This window comes from Semicossyphus pulcher, unplaced genomic scaffold (assembly GCF_022749685.1).
Source record: "Semicossyphus pulcher isolate SPU_LCO1_2020_fin unplaced genomic scaffold, fSemPul1.0.p SCAF_9, whole genome shotgun sequence".
NCBI lineage: Eukaryota > Metazoa > Chordata > Actinopteri > Labriformes > Labridae > Semicossyphus > Semicossyphus pulcher.
The window spans coordinates 10,926,301-10,941,979 of NW_027211770.1; the positions used below are offsets into that span (position 1 = coordinate 10,926,301).

Genomic DNA, 15,679 nt, shown 5'->3' on the forward strand with positions numbered 1-15,679 from the left:
AAGGAACGGCCCAGCGAGAGGCGCTGGAGTGAAATACTACAATTTTCACTGCAGGCAATGGTTCAGAGGGGTACCGAATCAGAAATATGGCGGACCGTCTAAAAAATCATCAGGTCTGCAGTCTACATTTCAAACCTGATGATTTGGAACGAGACATGACATCGGAGGCGGGCGTCCTAGATTGAGGAAGTGTAGTTTAGCGAGCTCCCTGGCCTCCGCCAGATGACGCGTTTTACGTAGTCTGGTGGAGGTTTTCCAGGGCCCATTGGAGAAGCAGGTAGCGTCCTCCAAAGGCACAGAGCGATTTGCATTTCTTTTCTACCATAATGGCATTAGCTCCCCCTAATAGCATGATAGGACTGAGGTTGAAAATCGACGAACTGATCCTTTAGATATTCAAGGATTCAAGGAGGTTTATTGTCATCGCAGAGCATGTTAGTACATGAAAAGGGATGAAATTAGGTACTGAGGTCCTGGTTAAGAAGAAAACAATAAAAGAAATACAATAATAAAAAATAAATATAGACTCTGTGTAAAAAAAAAAAGACTAAACAGTAACAAAAGTCAAATTTTAAATATGTATATAGAATAAGGTCCAGGCTGCTGATCTGGAGTGCAGAGTCCGCTATCTCTAGCCATGCTTCTGTCAGAGAAGCACACAACAGTTCCTCATCTCCTTATAGCTGTTCAGTCGCAGCCTATGCAGGTCCATCTTGTTGTCCAGTGAGCAAACATTGGCAAGAAAGAGTGATGGAATCATAGGTCTGTTCATGTTAGCATTTAGCTTAGCTAACAGGCTAGCCTGCTAAAAGGATAATGTCTGTCAAAAAGAAAAGACTGGAGGAAAGGTCTGAAACAGTTGGAAAGATTTGAGGCCAACGTTCGAGGGAAAGGTTTATGATGAGGTTATGGTTTTCAGTTACAGAGTTGTGCAATTGTTGCTGTGCGTTGGAGAATAGCACAAACATCATCCATGTAATATCACCCACCCCCCACCACCACCCCCTGCTGCTGCTGGAGGCCTCCTACTCATAAACTCTGCAGGGGGGTTGCAAACACACACACACACACACACACACACACACTAATATTAATGTGTTTCTCAATCTCTCTACCTATTACACAAGTGCACACACACACACGCGCACACTGAAACCTCCACTCACTGAAGTACACACACACACACACACACACACACACACACACACACACACTTACATGGGCACTAAAACCCTGTTAAATAGTTTATTGCGTTGGGGCAGTTTCCCACACATGCTCAGCTGATTCAAGAAGAAGCAGGAGGAGGAGGGGAGGCAGTGGGTGGGGGTGGGAGGATGGGGAGCTGAGGGGAGGGGGTCACACAGCTGCTGTGTACAGTTACCATGGAAACCTTTGTCTGAGTTGGCAGGGATGAGCCTTGTAATAAATTTAATTTTAAGAGGGTTTTTTTGTCCAGTAAACAGGTTTCTGTAGATGATCAGCACAATGATTTCATTTGTTTTATTTATCAGACAAGAAGCATGTAACAGCAGACATGACCACGCCCAATGTTTGAGCCACACCTTAACATCGCAGCATATTTTCAGGATCATTCATTATAAATATGTCATGCATCAGGGGTATCCATATATCCAGGCTTTTAGAATAAATAATAATTGTGATTTTAATAGTTTAGCCTTGTTAATAACCAAACAACACAGACATAAAATGGAAAGAAACACAAGAGATGAAGCTGCAAGAACAACAACACTACAACAAAAATGTCACATCAGGATTTCTTTCATTGCTGAAGGGTTGGAAGAAGTACCCAGGGATGGTATTATTACTTTTACTTCAACAATGTTAAAATAATTTATTTAAAGTAAAAGTCCTTTAAGGTTTTTTTTAAAGGGGAATTCTTTTCCTGATCCAAATCAAGGGTGTAAGGATGGTGTACAGATTGTAACGCCATCCAAGGTGTATTGTGATTTTGTGCTTTATAAATAAAAGTAACCTTTATCCAATATTCTAAAGAATAGTAATCTATAGTAGCAGAACTAGTAGTAGTATAGTATGGTATAGTAAAGTATAATATAGTATGGTATGGTGTAGTAAAGTATAGTATAATATAGTATTCTATAGTGTAGTATAATATAGTAGAATATGTAATACACTATAGTATGCTATAATATAGTATAATATAGTATTCTATAGTATGGTATACTGTAATATAGTATAGTGTAGTATTCTATAGTGTGGTATGGTATATTATAATATAGTAAAGTATAGTTTGGTATAGTGTAGTATAATATAGTATAGTATAGTGGGTATAGTATTCTATAGTAATATATCCTATATTACTGTGTGAAGGCTTCATCCTACTTGGGACTGCCTGAGTGAAATCTTCTCACAGCTTTTTATGTTAGTCTCTTATTATATGCAAAGTCAATGCCAGGCTGATAACAGGTATTAAAGATTATTATTCCAAAAAATGTCCATTAAAATATTACTGATTAAGTTGACTTGTTAAAGCTTTTTATCTTGAGGTGAAGTGATTTGTATAATTACTCTGGATGGTTCAGAACACGGGGAGCACAGGGAGCAAGCTGTGTAGACATTTAGATACTATTAACTGCAATGTGAGGATGACGCCCTCTAGTGTTGGAAACTTACTCTGCACATCTGATGCCAATGTTTTTTCACAGTTGCTGAACCACCAAAGTCATTGATGTCAGTACGATTAATATATAATATATAAAACATACGTATATAAAAATGTTCTATATCCATGGTCACACCGCAGTCTTGATCTACATCAAATTTAAAATGAATCAACTTGTTAAAGGCGACCGATATTTTCAATATTACAAGGTAGACAGTTAAATGAAGCGTCACACATTTGTAGAGGCATTCAGTTTAATTTAATTTGAAGAGATTTCAAAGTTATGATACTTTAAAAAAAACACAGAAGCAATGTGGACGTATAACTGTCCAAGCTAACAAGCTGGGAACATTCCCAAAATGCGCAGTGTACAAAATATCACAATGTCATATGTACAACACAAAAAGAACACAAATACACAGACAAGCACTCTCGGTTAGATGAAAATCCGTATTTACAGAAAAATAAATACAAAGAAATAATAAATAACATCAAAATGCATCGGTAGATGGATGACATAAAGCTGGATTTGCTGATATAGAGCTGGACACTGGTGTATATATTTTATATACTACAGGCAGCGCAGTTATCCCTCATACTATAGTATAACATACACACTCACTATAAAGGTCCATCAGCTGTCTTTGTATTTAAATCATAACTTTCCTCTTTTTAAATCCACGATTTACATTCAAGCCACCTCTGGACTCAGGATTAAGCCTGAAAACGATACTTGATTGAATATAAGTTATAAACTGTCTGTTAGCTCTTTCTTAATTCTCTGTAAATACAAGGAAAACCCAGCTGCACATCGCTGTGTCTCTGTTCGGCACACAACATATTCACCAGCGTGTAAGACAAACGACGACATCAGAGAGGAGAGAATATAAAAAGGTAAACATCTGCAAAGACAAAACTCCACCAGCCTCTCTGCCAAAACGGGGAACATTGAGATAATCCATCATTTGTCTGCATAATAATGAAATAGCATTGCATTACATACAAGTATGGACATATAAAACCTCTTCTAGTTGTATACAGAAATAGAAACTATCAATTTAAACCTTCTGTGAGACACAGTTGGTGATTTTGCCATCATAAACAATCGATGGAACAATCACACACCAGTCTCAGAGGGTTAGAAATGTGACTTTTGTACTTCTATATACATCTTACCTCTGCTTATTGATTTATCTTCCTTCTTTAGAGTGTACCTGTTTCATGGGTGTAAACACAAACTAAGTGAGGCCAATCTTAAAATAAATAAGAATAAATAAGATGTACAAAAGTTAGTGTATAGCTGCAGAGGTGTCTATTAGTAGACAATAACTGTAAACTTAAGTTTCTCTCATGTAACAGCGATAATAGCTTGAGGACAAAAAAAGATATGATACTGTACATTATCATCAGCGTTATATCTGTAAAGGTAAACAACAACAACAACAAAAAAACGCTCAATAGAAATTGAAAAGTTTCTGCGTGTTAATGATGTGTATTCCTCTCTCAATCTCTCAATGATTGCTAATAATGATATTTAATCTTTTACAAGCAGCTCAGGTGCATTTAATGTAGCTTTCCCAGCATGCCAAAGGAGCCTGATAAACTCTGTTTCCCAGAATTCCATCGCTGGACCAGATCGACAGTACTTGGCACCACAATAAAGAGAAGGAATACTAAGATCTATCCTGCACCGTACACGTTTGTATTTAGGCATGACCTTGGGAATGACCTTTGACACCTCTTACTGACAGAATGATCCTCTCTCAACACAGACCTGTCTCATGTTTTATCTACAACAACTCAGATCATGGCTTAAATAAACACACCTCATCGCATCCATCCGTCTAAATCATCAAATTAAGTCTCTCATATTTTAGCACTATCAACCTAGAACCCAAAGCGAGGCCCTACCTCACCTCTACCTCCCTCGCTCCTCTTCCTCTAATCCCTTTTAGCTCTTCCTTTCCTCTTCCTCCTGCCAGAGTTCTCCTGGGGCTTCTCCTCTTTGCTGCCCGTCACCACGGCTCCGTTGGCGGCCTTGCTGAGCCCGTTGAGGGTCCCGTTGGAGATGGCCTTTCCTGCTTTGGAGGCGGAGGAGGAGGAGGAGGAGGCGTCGCGTCTGGGCAGCTGGCGGCGGTAGGTCTGGTAGTAGAAGTTGCCGAAGAGGATGATGAAGGTGATGGCGTAGCAGATGAGGGAGTAGTGCATCCAGTGGGGGAAGTCGCAGTTGACGTAGAGGGACAAGGCTGTGTGGCCGATGGTGACGTGGAATTGGATCTGAGACACGAAGAGGGAAACAAAATCACTTTTTTGCAACGTATATCTGTTTCACACCTTTTTAGAATGGTTTTCAGTGTGAGATTCACCTTCAGAAATGTGTGAAACCAATGCTAATCTATTGAAATCAGTAATATCTCACCATCTGGATGATGGTCAAGTACTTCTTCCACCACAGATACTTCTGGATTTTCGGTCCACAGGAGGCCAGGCCGTAATACAGGTACATCAAGACGTGGATCGCTGCGTTCATGTGTGCCCCAAAGAATGCTGCAAATAAAACATTGAAATTAACTCCCATTGCCGATTGTCTCTGGTCCCATTGCCAGTGAAGTATACTCCTTTTGGCCTCTTTTCTGCTGCATCACCGTCTGACGTCACAAACGCGCCGGAGACAGGGTTAGCAAACAGTGAAGATGTTACGGTGGTAAGGTCTTTATTGTATCTATTACTCATTCAGTCTGAGTATCAAACTCTGAGCCGCCAAATGTGGAACGATGTTCGAGTGCTGCTTGGACGGAGACGGGCGGAATTTGTAGCTGAGATGACAAGGAGTCGCAGAAGTTACCGACGGAGTATAGCATCGCGACAGAAAGGAGGGGGGAGATTAGCGTGTCGACAGGTTTTGTGTTCCCATCAATGCCGATCGGAGCAGAGTCATTTGACTTGGGTCTGTATGTCGATTGTAGCCTTTCCCACTAAGCAAAAAAGCCGGGTGTTAGTGGGTTTTTTGACCAGTGGGAAAGAGGCTTTACAAACACAAACACAGTTTGGTTTTTATATAGTACTTTTTTTTTTACAATCTATAGACAATAATGGGAGTTTCTCTTATATGTTTAAATCAAGTTTTGTAAACTTGTATACTAAAAAGTTTTACAGCTGCATTAACACAGAGGTTGTTATGATTCTGACTCATTTGTAATTGTTTGTGTTTATTTATGATCATAATGTATCAGTATGTGTTTGGACTGTTTTCCCTCCCTGCCTGAGAGTGGCGCTGTTCTCCCTGCAGTGTGTCTTTCTGTGTGTTGAATTGCAGGTGGCTGCTGGTAATTTGATGTGAGGCTGATGGCACCTACTTTAAATGCTGGCTTTACTCAGCCTTGTTTTTCTGAGTCCCACTCAGACCTCGCTGTACCGTTGATAGCTTTAGAAGAGTGAAAGTATTGTAAACTTTTAAACAATTTTCAACATTTAAAAGCAGATCTTTTTCACTATAACATTTTCCTCCTGTTCATGCTAGGGAGGAAGGTAGTATCCCTGTATGTAGTTTGCTTTTCTTTTGTTGAGGTAAGAAAGTTGGATTAAATTACCGACTGTGTTGTTTGTTATCTCGGCCATCTCTCCATGACATTGATCTACCCTGTGTGAGCTGAATAAATCAACTATTGCAGGCATATTCTGTTGCATTAGTCATCCTTTGGGGTGAGGAAAGAGGGGAGTCACTTTGTGCTGCGCTGGCTTTCCCCGAGATTAACAAGAAATAATTTAGCAAATTGTACACAGGGTTGGAACATGTATCTCGTGTTTCAAGATGATTTTCACAATGCTGGCAGGCACGGATTACGACACCATAGAATCAATCATTCCTTCCTTCCCAAAAATCAAGAGATCCCTAATTTAAGCTCTTAATGAAAATATTAATGAAAGCCAATGGCTCCCCCCAAAAAAGTGAAATCAGTCTTACAAGTTACAGTAAATTTAAAAACTTGTGTAAAGCACAGTAGTATAGATCTAAGGCTGTTTTAATTGCAAGTTAAAAATATATTGCTTCATGGGTAAGAAAAGGCATGTGATGTAATACAGAGATCTATTGGAGCATGAGCTACTCACACTGTCCTCCTGCCACCCACTTGATGCCGATCCACCAGAGCGTGAACATGGTGCAGTGGTGGTAGACGTGCAGGAATGTAACCTGGTTGAATTTTTTCCTCAGGATGAAGAACACCGTGTCAAGATACTCGATGCCCTTTGAGACGAAATACCACCACAGAGCGCCTGCCACCTGTGTCAGACCGAACAGGAGGGATGAAGGGAGCAGACAGGTGCAGGTGGAGGAAAAGAAACAAGAGAAACACAGACAGTTAGAGGAATAGAGGAGTGGTTCTTTTGGACCAAATATGAAGCTGTATCGATTTTACTGAATTCTTAATTACACTTCCTATAGGAATTTTTTTTCTGTTTCTTTTCTACAAACTCTTAACAACAGGGTCACCTGAGACTGAGCGACTGTGTCAGATGTGTAACTACGTCATGGAGCAGGAGGAAGGAAGGTGTAACTGAACACCTTACATGATCCCTCTTCTAGCTCGCACTTTTTCTGATAAGGGGAGAGGTCCAAATGAAGCTGATCATGTTTCTAAAACCAGCCAGTGAAGCTTCCTTAGCAAATTGTATTGTCTTAGTTGTTTTGGATTCAGTAGAGCACTACAGTAAAGTTAGATTCATCTGGGAAACGTGACGTAGTGGCTAATAAGCAAAGGTGTCATGTTCCTCCTGCACCCACATTAACCATATGAAAGTAAGCTACTTTAATGGGCAGGTGAGTTGAATCCATTGTGGTAAATGTTCAATTTTCATTTAACACAAATGTTTGTGTCTTTAAGTGTGTCTAGCTCCAAACACTCACCCTGACTTCATTGGGGTCGTCTGAATAGTCCACCGATTGACAAATGTAGCTGTAGCTTGCTGCCCGCGCCGCCATGAACAGCTAAAAAACAAGAGAACATCTCTGTTAGGAAGGAAGGATACAGCTATGGTTGGGGTAAGACCTCCACACATTCACCTTAAAAACACATGCAGGGAAACAGAAGGAAAGCTGCTTTGCCTGTGATAATAACCTACCTCTTTAAAGATGAAGAAATTGAGGAAGACCATGCTGAAGTTGTAGACGATGAGTGTTTTGCGGAGCTGGAAGGGCTCTCTGTTCTTCATGTATTTGGGCCCCAGCCAGAGGAACAGCAGGTAGGAGGTGCTGATGGCCAGCGTGGGCAGGGGGTTGTCCATCAGAGGCCATTTCTCCACTCGCTTGTCTGCGGGACGGACAGATGTTCTCAGAGGATTACATAACAAGTCTTAATGTTTGCCAATGTCAACGTGGGTTTATTTAAAGAAGAGTGCAGGTCGAAACAGAGGCTGACGGATGCCAGAGTTTTGTTCCGAGGTGACCTGTCTGGAGGTCAGTTTTTATTTGTTTAAGGAAGCATCATAGATGAGTGTGAATTTTAACTCTTTTATGATGTAAAAGATACAATTTCCATACCTACATAATCTTTCATGCATTTAGCAGGTGAATCAAAATAAAAGTCCTTTAAAGATTTCCTTTAATAATTCCAGCACACCAAGATGTTTACATTATCTATGCAATATGTATGTAATTATTAACTTTGAAATCACAATTTCTCTCAAAAACGACCTCTTACAGTGACTCTAAGACGTACAAAAACACAAGATTGTTACCTGCAATGGTTAGGGTCCATTTGTAGAATTCTATGGTGTCATTAATAAAATGTGTGACAATCTCCATGGCTGCAGCTGATGACCTGTAATAAAAGAGATGACTGTGACTGTAGGCTGACCTTTTAACAATGTTTAGTATTCAGAGTTGGATCCAATGAGTAACAGCGGTGTCATCTTACAGGAAATTAGTAATCAACAATTTTACTTTAAGCATAAATGTAATCCTCATTCATTTTCAGACATTATTGAAATTCAAATCCCTGAAAGAGACGACCCCAGGCCAACAGAAGGCGGTATGTGGCCCCATGAGGCCATGATAGATGAGCTATAGGCTTCACTGCGCACAAAGGCTGGGAGCACCGGCCGGCACAGCGCATGTGTCAGCAGATTTTTGGCGTGAGCACGACCACCAGGATCACCAACCTGGTGGCCCTGGTAATGAGGGGGGGGGGTGCCTCATGCCCCAGTTTTACATTGAAATGGGTCAACAACGGTCAGACCCGACGCATAGGCTGATAAGTAGCGCAGTCAGACACACGGTATGATTTAATGATCCTATAAGGATGACGCCCCCCTCTGTCTCTCCCCCCCTCTCTCTTACACCCTCCAGCCCGGAGCGGATCAGGCACTGCTGCAGCATCTGCCTCCTCTGCTGCTCGCGCACAAACTGCCCTCAGTATAAACCATAGACTACATCTGTTGGAATACACATTTAACCCCACATGCTCTATTTCTGAAAGGATAAGTTGGAGTATTTAAAGTAGGAGTATTCAACGATTTGAATGGCGAATTTGCATTCTGCGGCATGCAGTCCGGCCTTCAACTAGGCTGCACGAGCACTCCTGTCATCAATATGGATTTCTAAAAAAACGCCTGAGCTGTTTCCGTCTTACATCTGTCAAACAACACGATTGCCGTCCATAGAAGATAAACATATTCTAGAAATTCAGATTGCATCATACAGATGATCAGAAAATCGACATTAATCTCGCCTTCTTCTCGTGCGGATGAAGATGCTTATTACCTTACCGTGTCGGTGCTTTAAAAAAAATCCGTCTATAATGACATTCAATGCAAGGTCACGCTGTGTGCGTTCCTCCGGCCTGTACTCTGCTGGGCTCGTGATCTATAAATGTATTGATTGTTCCGAATCCCGTGTGAAATGACCGGGCCGCCGAACAAACGGCGATGGCATGAATTTCTCGTTAAGGGACCACACTAGCCTCCACTGCGCGTCTGCTTCAGTGAATTTCTCCTCTGATCCCCCACCACACCAGCGGCAAGGCACAGAGAGTACAACTTACACTTCCGGTTACACTTACAAAATAAAATGCACTAGAGCACATCCTCAGAACAGAAAAGTAAAAAATACACTCAATGATCATTTCAGCACACACTTGTTTTATCCTTATTAATTAAATCCTTATTTTTCTTTAAAGGTAAATCAAGGGGGGTTCAAGATTCAAGATTCAAGATACTCATTGTCACTCAGGTACAACTGCTTGAAATTCTTTAGCCAGGGGCTCCATTTAAAAATGGGTGGATATTAAATATAAAAGACAAAAAGTATAATAAAATAAAATATATGTAACAAAATAGGGAAGCTAAAAATCAAATAAGAAATTCTGAGGGGAAAAAAAGAAAAAGTACATTTAGAGCAATATATATACACACATTTAAGGCACAGATTGTCAATGAGACATTGATACATGGTTATATTACATTTTATTATATTTTAAGTATGTTGCTGCCATAGTTTGAGCTAATTTTTCTAGTGAGTATTCTTGTATCTTTGATACCCAAATCCTTTTATTTAAAGGAGGTACAACTTTATTTCCTGTTTGCTCTTTGCTGTCTGTGTCTAGCTTGATGAAGCTCCGCTCCTCCGCTCCATAGACTGACGGGATGATAGAAGGATGCTACGCGCACGCGCAAAAATGGAGGCGGATGCAGCATCTGCGCTCCCTCAGCTTCTTGTAAAGTTAGCCAGCGACAACTAGAGGACGGTAGGAAAAGTATAGCATTCCTTCAAAATAAAACTGTACAACATGTGAAGCTTAATTGGTCAAAAATACCAACTACTCACCTAACGTGAAGTGACTCATTTCTCTAGTGTAAAATAGGAAATAAAAGTGTATTTTATAATTATTTTTGTTTTTACCATGAGTGTGTTAAATATTTAGTAATTTTCCTCCCCAACTTTTTAAAGTGACGCCTTAACTATAGCCTACATATTAGTAGAAAAGGCTAAATTATACTCTTTATCTAATTTTGTGCAATGTTCCTTAAACTTAAGGCTCCTTGTCTCCATCAGATATTTGAAGGTCTGTAAATGATGGTTAAACAAAAACAAAGTTGCAATCCTGACGGGTCATTGAAACGGTTTTATTTTGAAATTCCTGACCGGATCCACGTATCTCACGCTGTGTGATTTAACATTCAGTGGCTCTTCTGGTGCACCGGCTTCTCTCTCGTCCTTTACTGTACGAGCTAATTGTTTATTGTCTATTTATCATTTGTTTTCCGCTTGTTCTTCCTGTGACTCGGTTCTCAGCAGAACATATTGCGCAGTCTTCACGCGAGGCTGACATGGGAAGAAAAACGGAGATGCGCTCTCGCGACTCACTACATTGATGGCTGTGAGCTTCCATCATAAAGGCCCTACTCTCTCTGAATACTGGAGCTAGCTCCTCTTATAAAAAATGGTCCGGTGAATTACACTTTGGGATCATCGAGGAGGTTTTTCAGCGATAAGGTCGAGGCTGCGTTTGAAAAATGAAGATTTGGAGCACGGAGCATGTTTTCAGGTTGGTCACAGAGGGGTTCATTGTTCCGAGCAAAATGAGCGGGTCTGTCATTGCAGGGTGGATAGGACCTTCAACTTCATTAACTAAGTTTTAACAAATTTGATGAACCTCTCAGCCCATGACATCATTATTCTGGTCAGTGAATTCCACCTGCGCTTTATTATAACCAATGGAGAGATGGTGAGTCACCATGAGCATTAAGCATCAGGAGTCAGCCACAACTAAAGCCTGAACAGTCACGGTTTTGTTCAACAGAGGCGCATTAGGGAATTACTTTTAGTTTATTAAGCGCTGACTTCAACAACCCTGTGCATGTGACTTGAAAATTAGATCATAAAACATATTCCTACAAACTCTTAGTTAACTATTTGGCAGTTTATCAAAATATTGTCAGCATCTTTCAGCCAATAGTAACTGTTGAATTGTTTGTATTTCCTGTTATGTGTGCAGTTACCCATGGGAGACAGTGATCAAGGCCGCCATGAGGAAGTACCCAAACCCCATGAACCCTAACGTGGTCGGCGTGGACGTGCTCGATCGCAGTCTGGATGAGGAGGGACGCCTGCACAGCCACAGACTCCTCAGCACAGAGTGGGGCCTCCCGGGAATCGTACGAGCGGTCAGTATCTTCCCACCAACTGTGCTGTAGAGAAGTACAGGAAAGGAGGAATATCACTTTACTTGTTTATGTGCATGACCAAACTATTACAGGACCCACTTCCTCTTCTTGTGTCTGAGACTCAATGGGAAAGGTACTGAAAGTCACACATTTTAAAGGTTGTTTGTTTGTGTGTTACTGTGTTGTCAGATTCTTGGAACCAGCCAGACGCAGACGTATGTGAAGGAACATTCAATAGTCGACCCAGATGAGAAAAAGATGGAGCTGTGCTCAACAAATGTAAGTTCATAACACATTTTTCCTGACTTCAATCAACATTAGTAACACAGATATCCCAGCTAGAAATTCCTTGTTCTAAGAACCTTCTGAGAACATTACGTGCAATGTTTTTAATAGCAGGAGAACGTTCTCTGAAAACATCTTCAGAAAGTTGCAGTGAGAATGTTCAAAACACATTTGAGGAACGTTTTATAAATAACTTTCTGATAGTTCAGGCCAGACTAACATCCTGAAAAGATCCTCAGCATGTTGCAGTGAGCACGTTCTACCTTTGTTTGTATGTAACATTGAGCAAACGTTTTATAAAAGGCGTTCTCACCTCCCAGGCCTCAATAACATCCTGAAAATATCCTCAGAATGTCGCAGTTAAAACGTTTGTCTTAGTTTAAGTTTTAACGTTACAAGAACTTTATTTAAAATGATAAACATCCTTAAAATGTTCTTTGAATATAAGATTAAAACGTTTTTCTTTCAAACGTAATTAGAACTTGTAGGTAATGTTAGCCGATGTTATGGGAACGCTCCCTGCTAGCTGGGATATTAGCATCCAGCACCCAAATTAACCACTTCTAAAGAAACACTTTTTCACTGCTAATAGTCATGTAACGTGGTCAGAAGTTTCTGGGAGGAGGTGCCTAAAATCAAAAAAGAGTTTTTTGCAAAAGTTGTGTATTCTATACCTATATCTAAGGGATTTTCTCATTTAAAAGTGTGACTGCACACTAATACACTTGTGTCTCTTCCAAGCTAAGAGATCTAAGAGAATAGATATAGGATGGAAACATGTGAACAAACCAAGTTTAAATCAATATATTAAGAGTCTATCGACATGTGATGGGATGGACAAACAAACATGCATTAGTATATTAGCTGGGAGTTTCTGAACATATCTTGGGGTGCTTAATGGGGTTGTTGAAACAAAATGTTGGTAATGATCAATAAAAACAAGACTGGTTGGGGTTGGGTAAGAAATCTGGTGTACGATTATAAGAGAAGCAGTGCATGTGATTCTCAAGATTTCCGTACTACTTAGTCACTGTATCAGCTGCATCTTTAATGATGTTTTATTCACTTATTCACAGTAAACTATTCATGAGGTGGTATATGGCACTTTAGCTATTTCTGTATCAATAGTGATCCCTTTGTTTGCACTATAATAGTTCATGTAAATGTCCCATTAATAAAGAAATGAAATATATTTTATCTTCCAGATCACTCTCACTAACTTGATTTCAGTGGATGAGAGGCTTCTTTACAGACCTCACCCAGACAACCCCGAGGTGTAAGTACAGGGAATAATTTATTCAGTTATGTGTTTTACTATTTCTGACAACACTTCTTATTTTGATAATGTAACAGTACACAGAGAGATTGATGTAGACTTGCAGGTACACCACATTAGTGTTTGTTCATGTCTTACAGTAACCATGCTCTCTCTCTCTCTCTCAACTCAATTAAATTTCAATTCAATAAGCTTTATTGGCATGAATGTAACAATAACAATATTGCCAACGCATCATGTAATTATACAAATAGCATTTCAATGACAGCAATAATCAATATAATAATAATCTCTTCCTCTCTGTGTGTGTGTGTGTGTGTGTGTGTGTGTGTGTGTGTGTGTCTCTCTCTCTCTCTCCTCAGTACCGTCCTGACCCAGGAGGCCATCATAACCGTAAAGGGAGTGAGTCTAAGCAGCTACCTCGAGGGCATGATGGCGAGGAGAATGTCAGCTAACGCCAGGAAGGTAACGCAAAAAAATTACAACGGTGCAATCAACTTCCTGTATTCCTCTGCATGCCTTCTAACTGGGACTTTACTCTTTCTGTTTATGTGCAGTTTCAGGGCGACATTAATGGACATACAAACAGAAGTTACTATTTTCTCCATCTCTGTTTATTGCCTTTTTGTCTCTTCTTTAACCTCCTGTTTCTCTGTGTGAATCTGTAGGGTTGGGATGCTATTGAGTGGATTATTCAGAACTCTGAAAGAGAGAACGTTCCTCTCTGTGACATTTACTAACTCTGGTAACTCTCCTCTTTGCTTTCCTGTGTTGCCCGTCCTACCAAACTATTACAAGCATGCCAATTCTCTCTTAAATATTCCAAAATCATCATTCAAGTCTTTGATTTCCCACATGTCACATAATGCTTGATGCACATTTGTCTGCACACACAGGACTGCAGCTCTACAATGACATCTACTCTTCCAGGCTACACCTCATAAACCACCGGGGACTCTCTGCTGTTGGTTCTTATACCGTCTGGGAGGTTTTTCCTCTCTCACCTCTGGAGTCCATGCACTGCAAGCTCAGAGACGCTTGTAATGTTGCCAAAGCTGAATGGATCTGATAGGGATGGATATGAAGGTGGTAGGTGCGCCTCAGTGCTAACCCAGTACTCAATAACACATTAACTACTGTTCTAAGTAAGGCAAGTGAGGAGAACGGGACGGGACACTTTGTGTGTTTAACAAGTTTAACAGCTGTCGAGGAGTTGCATTAACATGAAGAGACTTTAATATTACTTACCGACATTTCCTTTGCTCTAACGTCATATCTTAGCATACTGTGGAAGGGATGCAGAAGAGGGATGCAGGACGTCGTACACGCACACAATTTTCAGAAGAAAAAAAAAAGAATGGTACAGCAACAATATGCAACAAACTTTGTAACTTTTATTTGAACTAATGTAAGTCTACTGTTTTGTCAAACACTGGCGACTCCTGCAGCAGGAGTTCACTCAAAAAGCTTCTGGTGCTTTTATGTGTTTCGAGAGGCACAAACTGTAGATGATGTAGGTTTGCATGAGTTTACATAAGATAATGGCTGTGTCTGAAACAATTCACTATTCATTATATAGTCCACTATATATTGAGATTACCATTTAGTAGTACCCACAATGCACTGTGAAAAGCAGGGTACAACTGTCGGTCACTAACCAAGCACTACTTTATTTATTTATATATTTGTTTGGGCACAATAATGAATATCAATGTAAAAATACAGCATTTAAACCTGCCAGAGTTAGCAAGAATGCATTTTACATCAAATTGAAGCTTAAGGGCCCGATCAGACAGGACGCGTTTTAGCAGCTGGGGGCGGCTTTTTTGTCATTGTTTTCAATGAGAGGGATGCTTTTTGCACGCTGCTTTTGCTTTGCAGAGCGCCGCGCTTTTTTCTGGTCTGTGCGCCTCCCGTTTTTGAGGAAACGCTCCGAGCGCCTCGAGTTGAAAAAATTTCAACACAAAGCAGAAAAGCGCCCGACGTCATGGGTTTTTTTTCTCATTGTCCAATCGGATGAAAGGAGAGGCGAGCCTTCTGTCAGTTTACAATGTAACGGTTAGGTTAATGACAGCTAATGATTCGGTGGTTGCCTTAACAACAGTAGGAAAAAAAAGCCGCCCCCAGGTGCTAAAACGGGTGACGTCTGATTGGGTGTTTACTTCCACAAAAAAGGCAGTGCGGTGCGCCTCGCGTTTTACAGCCTGCAAAGCGCGTTCTGTCTGATCGGGCCCTAAACCCTGTGAGAAACCTTCAGTTTGTGTTAATTTTGGCGCCCCCTGTGGACAAAGCCTATTTTCTCTTTGCTGATTTTG

General features: G+C 40.6%; 2 protein-coding genes across 2 annotated transcripts; one reads left to right on the forward strand and one right to left on the reverse strand.

Annotated features, from left to right (window-relative positions):
- Window positions 1-4,154: 4,154 nt before the first annotated feature.
- elovl4a (ELOVL fatty acid elongase 4a) lies at window positions 4,155-9,638 on the reverse strand. Its single transcript, XM_069655447.1, has 7 exons — window positions 9,407-9,638; window positions 8,378-8,460; window positions 7,763-7,950; window positions 7,548-7,628; window positions 6,752-6,923; window positions 5,061-5,188; window positions 4,155-4,918 (listed from the first exon to the last, which is right to left on the reverse strand). The coding sequence occupies exons 2-7, from the start codon at window positions 8,442-8,444 to the stop codon at window positions 4,583-4,585; spliced, it is 972 nt and encodes a 323-aa protein (XP_069511548.1). The 5' UTR covers window positions 8,445-8,460; window positions 9,407-9,638; the 3' UTR covers window positions 4,155-4,582.
- Window positions 9,639-10,908: 1,270 nt separating this feature from the next.
- prelid3a (PRELI domain containing 3A) lies at window positions 10,909-14,772 on the forward strand. Its single transcript, XM_069655448.1, has 7 exons — window positions 10,909-11,184; window positions 11,635-11,803; window positions 11,993-12,082; window positions 13,294-13,364; window positions 13,727-13,829; window positions 14,033-14,109; window positions 14,261-14,772. Exons 1-6 carry the CDS (start codon window positions 11,153-11,155, stop codon window positions 14,102-14,104), a joined length of 537 nt encoding a protein of 178 aa, XP_069511549.1. The 5' UTR covers window positions 10,909-11,152; the 3' UTR covers window positions 14,105-14,109; window positions 14,261-14,772.
- Window positions 14,773-15,679: the final 907 nt, after the last annotated feature.

What these genes read in the sequence shown, in the direction of transcription:
- prelid3a (XM_069655448.1), top strand. Translation starts at nt 11,153, where the DNA reads ATGAAGATTTGGAGCACGGAGCATGTTTTCAG. An exon ending in AGCACGGAGCATGTTTTCAG is followed by an intron (nt 11,185 to 11,634) that starts GTTGGTCACAGA and finishes TTATGTGTGCAG; the next exon opens with TTACCCATGGGAGACAGTGA. An exon ending in CACCCAGACAACCCCGAGGT is followed by an intron (nt 13,365 to 13,726) that starts GTAAGTACAGGG and finishes CTCTCTCCTCAG; the next exon opens with TACCGTCCTGACCCAGGAGG.
- elovl4a (XM_069655447.1), bottom strand. Translation starts at nt 8,444, where the DNA reads ATGGAGATTGTCACACATTTTATTAATGACACCATAGAATTCTACAAA. An exon ending in ATGGACCCTAACCATTGCAG is followed by an intron (nt 7,951 to 8,377) that starts GTAACAATCTTG and finishes TCCGTCCCGCAG; the next exon opens with ACAAGCGAGTGGAGAAATGG. An exon ending in ATTTCTTCATCTTTAAAGAG is followed by an intron (nt 7,629 to 7,762) that starts GTAGGTTATTAT and finishes CTTGTTTTTTAG; the next exon opens with CTGTTCATGGCGGCGCGGGC.